This window comes from Nicotiana attenuata, chromosome 2 (genome assembly GCF_001879085.1).
Source record: "Nicotiana attenuata strain UT chromosome 2, NIATTr2, whole genome shotgun sequence".
NCBI classification, from domain to species: Eukaryota; Viridiplantae; Streptophyta; class Magnoliopsida; order Solanales; family Solanaceae; genus Nicotiana; species Nicotiana attenuata.
Window position 1 is genome coordinate 52,687,541 of NC_031990.1, and position 9,700 is coordinate 52,697,240.

The window sequence follows — 9,700 nt, forward strand, 5'->3', positions numbered from 1 at the left end:
GCCTATCAACAATGACCCAAACTGCATCGAACTTCTTCCGGGTCAACGGAAGTCCAGTAACAAAGTCCATAGTGATCCTCTCCCACTTCCACTCGGGAAGCTCAATCCTCTAAAATAAGCCACCAGACCTCTGATGTTCATACTTAACCTGCTGACAATTCAAACACAGCGCCACATATGCCAGAATATCCTTCTTCATTCTACGCCACCAATAATGCTGCAGCAAATCCTGATACATCTTCGCGACGCCCGAATAAATAGAGTACCTGGAACTATGGGCCTCCTCTAAAATCAACTCTCGAAGCCCATCCACATTAGGCACACAAACTCGCCCCTGCAATCTCAAAACTCCCTCCGCATCTAAGGTAACCTGTTTGGCACCTCCTCGCTGCACCGTGTCTCTGAGGACACACAAATGAGGATCATCAAACTGCCGATCACGAATACGCTCCAATAATGAAGAACGAGCGACCGTGCAAGCTAATACTCGGCTACGCTCAGAGATATCCAGTCTCACAAATCAATTGGCCAAAGCCTGAACATCCAAAGCAAGCGGCCTCTGACTGACCGAAATATAAGCAAGACTGCCCATACAGGCTGACTTCATACTCAAAGCATCGGCCACAACATTGGCCTTCCCCGGATGATATAAAATGGTGACGTCATAATCCTTCAACAACTCCAACCATCTCCTCTGCCTCAAATTCAACTCCTTTTGCTTGAACAAGTATTGAAGACTCTTGTGATCAGTGAACACCTCACACGCTACGCCATACAAATAATCCCTCCAAATCTTTAATGTGTGAACTATGGCTGCCAACTCTAAATCATGCCCTGGATAGTTCTTCTCATGAATCTTTAACTGCCTCGAAGCATAGGCAATGACCTTGCCATCCTGCATCAACACCGTACCAAGCCCAATACGGGAAGCATCAAAATAAACTGTATAAGGCCCTGATCCTATGGGCAAAACCAACACCGGTGCCGTAGTCAGAGCTGTCTTGAGCTTCTGAAAGCTCGCCTCGCACTCATCCGACCATCTGAACTGGGCACCCTTCTGGGTCAATCTGGTCATCGGGGCTGCAATAGATGAAAATCCCTCCACGAACCGTCTGTAGTAGTCTGCCAACCCCAAGAAACTCCGAATCTCTGTAGCTGATGCTGGTCTAGGCCAGTTCTTGACTGCCTCTATCTTCTGCGGGTCCATCTGAATACCCTCAGCTGATACAACGTGACCCAGAAATGCAACTGAACTCAGCCAGAACTCACACTTGGAGAAATTGGCATATAACTGACTATCCCTCAGAGTCTGAAGAACCACTCTAAGGTGTTGCTCGTGCTCCTCCTGGTTGCGGGAGTACACCAAAATATCATCAATAAAGACTATCACGAACATGTCCAAATATGGCCTGAACACTCGGTTCATCAACTCCATAAATGCTGCTGGGGCATTGGTCAACCCAAATGACATGACCAAGAACTCATAATGCCCATACGGAGTACGGAAAGCTGTCTTAGGGATATTGGATGCCCTAATCCTCATCTGATGGTAGCCAGATCGCAAGTGAATCTTGGAGAATACCCTGGCACCCTGAAGCTGGTCGAATAAATCATCAATCCTCGGCAGTGGATACTTATTCTTAATCGTTACCTTGTTCAATTGCCGGTAATCTATGCACATCCTCATCGATCCGTCCTTCTTCTTGACAAATATCACTGGTGCACCCCAAGGAGACACACTGGGTCTAATGAAACCCTTCTCAAGCAAATCATATAACTGCTCTTTTAACTCCTTCAACTCCGGCGGGGCCATACGATATGGCAGAATAGAAATAGGCTGAGTGCCCGGAGCCAGATCAATGCAGAAATCTATATCCCTATCGGGTGTCCTACCCGGCAGGTCTGAAGGAAAAACATCAGGGAAATCACGAATAACGGACACAGAATCGATAGAGGGAACCTCAGCACTGGAATCCCGAACATAAGCTAAATAAGCCAAACACCCCTTCTCGACCATACGCCGAGCCTTCACATACGATATGACACTGCGGGTAGAATGACCTGGAGTCCCTCTCCACTCTAAGCGAGACATACCCGATAAAGCTAAGGTCACAGTCTTGGCATGGCAGTCCAAGATAGCGTGATAGGGTGACAACCAGTCCATACCCAGAATGATATCGAAGTCAACCATATCTAAGAGCAACAAGTCTACACGGGTCTCAAGACCCCCAATCACTACAACACACGAACGATGGACTCGGTCTATTATGATGGAGTCACCAACCGGTGTAGACACATAAACAGGAATACCCAATGCATCACTGGGCATGATCAAATACAGGGCAAAATAGGATGACACATACGAATACGTAGACCCCGGATCAAATAACACTGAAGCATCTCTATCACAAACCAGAACCATACTTGTAATGACTGCATCTGAAGCCTCTGCCTCGGTCCTGGACTGAAGAGCATAACAATCGGGCTGGGCCCCACCACCCTGAACCGTATCCCTAGGTCGATCTGCTGCTAGCTGACCTCCACCCCTGGCGGTCTGAGCTCCACCTCTATGACCTCTACCTCCACCTCTAGTACCTCTACCCCCGCCTCTATTTGGCTAGGCTGGCTGTGGAGCACCTGGTGCCTGAACCATGGCACGAGAACCCTGGTGCTGAGAACTGCTCGGTGCTCGAGGGCAAAATCTGGCAATATGACCCGTGTCACCACAAGTGTAACAAGCCCTCGGTTGCTGAGTGTGACGACCCCACCCGTCGTCCTGTGAGAACCGCTCCGTTTCCCCCATTTCCTGCTTCGTTATGCTTCATTATTAGTGTCTTGTATGAACGAGTTGAATTGGGTTGATTTTTGGAAGGAAATGAGACACTTAGTCTCTTTAAGGAGGGCTTGTTTTGGAAAAGTCAACCGGATGTTGACCTATAAGTTAGAAGACTCGGATGTGGATTCCAACAATTCGGTTAGCTTCGGGAGATGATTTGTGACTTAGGAGTGTGATCGGAAGTGATTTTGGAGGTCCGGTGTAGAATTAGGCTTGAATTGGCGAAGTTAGTATTTTGGCGAATTCCGGTTGATAGGTGAGAATTTGATCCAAGGGACGGAATGGAATTTCGAGAGTTGCAGTAGCTTCGTTAGGTGATTTGGGATGTGTGTGCAAAATTTCAGATGATTCGGAGGTGGTTTCGTCGGGTTTTTGATCGAATGCGTGTTTCGGAAGTTTTGGAAGAACTTAGGCTTGAATTCGATGAGAATTGATGATTTTTGTGTTGTTGGATGTGTTTTTATGATTGGAACAAGTTTGAATAACGTTGTAGGATGCATTGGTATTTTTGGTTGAGGTCCCGGGGGCCTCGGGGTGAGTTCGGATGGTTAAACGAAGAGTTTCGGAATTTTTGCATGGTTAAGCTCTGCCGGTATCTGGTATTTTCGCACCTGCGGTTATGAGACCGCAGGTGCGGTCACGCAGAAGCGGAGGAGGAAGTCGCAGAAGCAAGTCTTGGACTCAGGGCAAGTTCCGCAGAAGCGGAAGTGTGGACCGCAGAAGCGTCCCGCTGGTGCGATTTTTGGGCCGCGGAAGCGGTCGAAGCCTTTAAGTGAAAAACCGCAGAAGCGGTATAATGGCCGCAGAAGCGGTCCCGCATAAGCGGAAACGGGACCGCAGAAGCGAGAAGCCTGGGCAGAATATTAAATTAGTCTTCTTCGCGAATTTTTGAAAGAGTAACCTATTTCACTTCGGACTTGGAGATTTTTTGGGCGATTTTGAAGAGGGTTTCAAGGACTTTGATCAGGTATGAATTCTTGGACTTAAAACATGATTTTATGGTGTAAATACATGAATTTAAGAGAGGTATAATGGGGATTTGAGGGGTCATTTGGACTCTGATTTTGGTAATTTTTATATGCATGGACTCGGGGCGAGATGAGGAACCCGTTGATGTTAAATTTTCTGATTTTTGTGAAGTGGGCCCGGGGCGCGGGTTTTGCTAATTTCGAGATTTTCGCTATTTTTCAATTGTTTTCGATTGGGTATTGTTCCTTTGGCACATTGTGATGTATTTGTTGTGGTTTTGATCAGATTTGGCGCGCGAGGAGGTCGATTCGAGAGGCAAGGGCATAGCGAGCTAGACTTTTGGCCGGCTTGAGGTGAGTAATAGATGTAAATGATGCTCTGAGGGTTTGAAACCCCGTATTTGCACATCGTAGTGCTATATTGAGGTGACTTGCACGTCGGGTAGCGAGCGTGGGGTAGAGCACCGTTGGGGATTGTGACTTGGTCCGTCCCGGTAGATGAATATACTGCATATTTGACTGAAATTCATTTATTATCATTATAATTTGAGTTGCTTGCTATATTTGGGCTTCGAACCAATTGATTTAATCCTTTAGGGATTGTTATTACTGGTTTCTTACCATTTTTACATACTAATGAACTCAGTCCTGGTTTTTAATGCTGTTTTGTAAACTCAGCCACCTTTTCTCTCACTTGAAACTTTATTAATATTTTCAAAGGAAGTTTGGGCCGAATATTTCTATATTGTTATGCCCGAGGGGCTTAAGTGATTTTGGACTGATTATGGATCGGGTTGCGCGCCGCAGTGGTACTGTATTGATATTGATATGAGGCCAAGGGCCTGGTTGATGCCACGAGATGGCTTATTAACTCGCTTGGGCCGTAAGGGGCCCCTCCCGGAGTCTGCACACCCCCAGTGAGCACCGTCGATGATAAATAAATGGAACGGGCTGCACGCCGCAGCGGGTACTGGAGAGTACCGGTTTATGTGTTGCATTGCATATTTGATTGGCATTTACTTATTTATCTGTTGTGGTATTTCCTTAAGCATTTTCATTGATTTATTGAATTCATGCTGCTGGGTTCGAGTTGCTGTATTTATAGAAATACTTTGTGCTTATTCAGGACTTCTTATTCTCAGTCTTTATTTATGTTTATTACTCACTGAGTTGGAAGTACTCACTTTACTCCCTGCACCTTGTGTGCAGATTCAGGTGCATCCACTGAGGCTGAGTGAGACTTTTCTCTGTTGAGCATCACATCCGGGAGCATCAAGGTAGCTGCATGACGTCCGCAGTCCTGATCTTCCCATCTATCCTATTTATTTTTATTCCGCATTTCTTCAGAACATTATGTAGTAGGTTGACACTCGTATATTAGAGGCTCAGACTTGTGACACTGGATTCTTCGGGCTGTGTAGTAGTATTTCTACTTGGGTTTTCCACATGTTTTAACTTTATTTCAGACATTCAGTATTGTGATTTAGTAATTCATCCATGTTAAGTAATTCGTGAGTTGTATAAATGGTTAAAGTTATGGAATTTGTTGGGCTTGCCTAGCAGTGTGCTGGGCGCCATCACGACCGGGGTTGGGGTCGTGACAAGTTGGTATCAGAGCCTAGGTTACTTGGTCTCGCGAGTCGTGAGCCGGTTTAGTAGAGTCTCGTGGATCGGTACGGAGACGTCTATACTTATCCTCGAGAGGCTACAGAACCTTTAGGAAAACTTCACATTCTTGAATTTTTATCGTGCGTCCTTAATTCAGCTTGAAAAGAAACTCTTGAAATTCCTTCCACGTGTTCGTACGCGCACGTGAGCACTCAGTATCAGATGTGCCTTGATGGCTTGTGATTCCCCGGTCGAGGGGCGAGATGTAATCTCTGTGAGTTTATGTTGCGGTATGAGTTCAGACTCAGGAAGACTAAGCGACTGCGTACAGTTTAGGACGATGGAGGGTATACCGAAATGGTAGTTGGAGGCAAAGCAGGTGGGTCATCTCCTGCGGAGTGTTCTAAAGTTGTGTGATCCTTATGTTATCTATTAGAAGATCTCATTTACAAGTGAAGAAAATGTGTTGACATATTGGATCGCCTAGAGAGTGGGCTTAATTGTTGTGTGAGTGAATGCGAGATTTGCAAAAAAAAATTCTAGATGATTTGTGTTTCCACAAGCTTATGAAGGATTGAGTTTAATCTCACTATGGTATTAAGGCAGCAATGGAGTATGTGCGTTATGAGTTGTTGGGAGTGTTTTGATCAATGGCTTCGAGCCAAGTTGGGGAGTTTGCTATTGATTAGCTAATTGTACGGTTATGTGCTATGTTGGTTCCGGTTTGAGGCATGCTGGCGAATTAGTTCTGGTTGCGGAAATTGAGCCGAGGATGGCACGAGTGAAGCAAAATTTTGACAAAGGTTATATGGTGCTTCGTAGATGTGTGAGAATCACAGGATGTCTTAAGCTGTTAAATGTAAAGAATGCTCGGTGCATAGAGCAGGAAGATGTTTGTTTGTATTGGGATGAGGTCATATCCAGCGATGTCAGAGTGCTATTGAGGCACGGGTGGTTATGTTCATTTGATCAGGTGAATTGCAGTTTGAATAAGAAGTAAATGACTCTCGAGAATAGTTTTAATGTGTTCAAGATTCTACATGTAACAATCAGGTGTCTTAAGGTTGTGTATGTGGTTAGAGACTGTGTTTTCATTGGAAAAGGTCAAGACTTGTGATATTTTTATGTTAATTATGGGATTCTATGTATCGGTATCTGGAAAGTAAAGGTAACAGATTTAGATTCGCAGGAAGTTCTTCAGAGTAAAGTATTTTGGAATGTGGTGTTTCTGGGAATATTTGAGAGAGGATTCAGTGGCTTATGGGTCTTAGACAGTGTGGTCTTGTGCTTGGGTCTCGTGTAGTGAGCCTGGGTTGAGGAACTGTGGTGCTACAGCAAGGGGGAATATCAAGTTGATGATGAATTAGAAGGGAAATTAGATAGATGGAATAGCTTGATAGTAGACTGAATCGGTATGGTAAGGATATGATTAATTCTTCGTATGTTTTCGAGGTATGAGCCCTTACAAGTATTTTGTAGCAATGCTCTTGGGTGTTGATGGCTTGCTTAGCTTGGTCAAGTTTAAAGGATTTCGTCCTGGCAGTTTAATTTATGCAAATGGAATTGAGAGAGTTCTTGTTGATTCCTACCGTGGTTGAAGAGGTGCATTTTCTATGAATATGAGAGACATGGAATGTGCAATGATTTTTCTTCTAGATGGGATCAATGGAAGTTCTTGACTAGTTGAGTGCGTAGATGTCTGAGGCTCGGAAGGGGGATAAAAGTTTTCCTACTATCCTTGGATGGTATGGTATATACGGTATGTTGTGGAGGATCGAGATTTGCGTTACGAGGTTTCAGTTCAGTTCTGAAAAGAAGTTTATAAAACTCTTAGGCAACGGGTAGCCTCAAATAATCAAGGAAATGGTGCCGCTAATGGGAAGCGATTTGACGAGAGTATATGTCTTAGAAAAAGGGTAATGTGATTAAACTGATGATACTTCGGTAGTATTGCGGCATTTTCTTGTTGGATCAACTGGTGGTATTCGGGTTTGCTTGGTGGCACAGGAAATTTTAAAGTATCTATCGTGGAGTGATGGGGTATTTAAGGCGTGGTATGCGTTGACGGCAAAATTGAGATCAGGTATGATGATTCGTGTGCTATATGAAGTTGGAGACTGGGAGTTCTCATGTACAGGCTATGTCGTGGTTGTGGATCGTGTGTATTCGGCACCGTTTAGCGCCAATCGGGATTTGGAGGCTCGAGTGTATCTTTATTTGCTGGTATGTTAGATTTTGGATGTGATGTTGAAATTCAGACTGGTTGTCTTAGTGTTAGGTGATTCTAAACTATTGCGCTACGGGCTATGCCGGAAATGCCACGGGTTGAGTGGCGAGGTGCATTGGATTATATTCTTGCAGAGTGGTTTATATTTCAAAGACCCAGCGGACGGCTAGGAAGGATTGCTTTTCTTAATTGGGCCTTCGTGATGGATGTCAGTGCAGAGGTTCCTACCATTGGTTCCATTCCGGTGTTAAGGGACTTTTCGGATGCGTTTCTTGTGGCCGAGCAAGTCACCGGGCGAGGTTGTAGATTTCGATATTAATTTGGTGCCGGGCACCATATCGTATGGCTCCGGCAGGAGTTTTAGTAGTGGAAAGAGCAGCTTCAGGTTTTCTTAGTAATGAGTTCGTTGGTAAGCCGATGTGGATACGTGTTTAGCTTGAGTTGGCTTGGTTGGCCCCGAATTGTATTGTTGAGGGATAGGTTGATTCGATCGTTATTGAGCTTGTTAGTGATCAGAGGAGAGCTATGAGTTGCTTTTCGGTGTTATGAGACGTTATGATTTATTGGTTATAGGCACATGTGGTGCGGTTCTATTGGGGATTCATAGTGAAAGTCGAGCGGAAAGAGTAATTGGGTGTTGCACGGTAAATGGAGTATTGGTTATGACCTATCGGGTTGCGCGGCGTATGTTATTTGTTTCACCGTGGGTGTAATGAATTGCTTTGGTTCCAGACATCAAATTGTGCGTGGCTGTCGATTTTGATCATAGTGACTTGAGGTGTTTCATGTGTAACAGTGTTTGGATAGGATCGCGCATTGTAGCAAGGCCACGTAGAGATATGACCTTTCGGGGTAGATTCAGGTGTTCTATTTCTATGGTGTGAAACGAGGTCTCAGCCTTGTGTTGTGATGGTACTGATGAGCTTGAGGTACAGCTCTTTCGTTTGAGTCATTTTTCATGTTTTGAGTATGTTCAGACCGTTTCTTATTGGTGCGCGTATTATGCAAGTTGTGGCTTAGGCCTGTATTGAGGTGTCATATCACCAGAGTGGTGTGTTGGATTCGAGGTGATCGTTAGGGTCACTAATGAATACGAACGGGTTTGATTTCAGCTTGTTGGAAGGATAATATCGAGGTTCGGCTCGGAATCTGCTGTGGTATTAGTCAAAAGGGAAGTGGCTTCATGAATGGTTGATCTGAGAAATGGTTACGGTTTATTGCGTGTTTCATTTATCGTTGGCAGTATATGAAAGTGTTGGAATAAGACCTTAGTTGATAAGAGGTTTTCTACCGGTATTCGGGTGTTGTGGGCAACTGCTGTGAATAGAAGTTATTGTTTCGAGTGTTTGGGTTATGTAGTATATCATATGATTGCACCTGAGGTTGCAGGTATGGGTTATTACAGCTGGTTCGGGCTTATTCTGAGTATAGATGTGAGGTTCTGATCTTGTGTATGATTTCGGAAAGTGCAATGTGGTTCTATGGTTTATGGACTAGATGGATTGTGAAATTTCAGCTATGTTGTGTTATCGGACCTATGCGAGATAGGGTGACGTGGGATCACCCCCGGGTATATGCTTGGTAAGGTCATTCAGCTATTGGTTGGCTTCTAGGACAACTCTGGGTACGCTCGAGGACGAGCGTTTGTTTAAGTTAGGGAGGATGTGACGACCCGACCCGTCGTCCCGTGAGAACCGCTCCGTTTCCCCCATTTCCTGCTTCGTTATGCTTGATTATCAATGTCTTGTGTGAACGAGTTGAATTGGGTTGATTTTTGGAAGGAAATGAGACACTTAGTCTCTTTAAGGAGGGCTTGGTTTGGAAAAGTCAACCGGATGTCGACCTATAAGTTAGAGGGCTCGGATGTGGATTCCGACAATTCGGTTAGCTTCGGGGGATGATTTGTGACTTAGGAGTGTGATCGGAAGTGATTTTGGAGGTCCGGTGTAGAATTAGGCTTAAATTGGCGAAGTTAGTATTTTGGCGAATTCCGGTTGATAGGTGAGAATTTGATCCAAGGGACGGAATGGAATTTCGAGAGTTGCAGTAGCTTCGTTAGGT

General features: G+C 44.8%; 1 protein-coding gene across 1 annotated transcript; it reads right to left on the reverse strand.

The window, feature by feature from the left end:
- Window positions 1,262–1,681, reverse strand: LOC109222982 (RNA-directed DNA polymerase homolog; the record flags this gene model as incomplete). The annotated part of the gene is made up of 1 exon (XM_019387260.1): window positions 1,262–1,681. A coding segment is annotated over exon 1 (420 nt), but the record flags the coding sequence as incomplete, so codon positions are not given.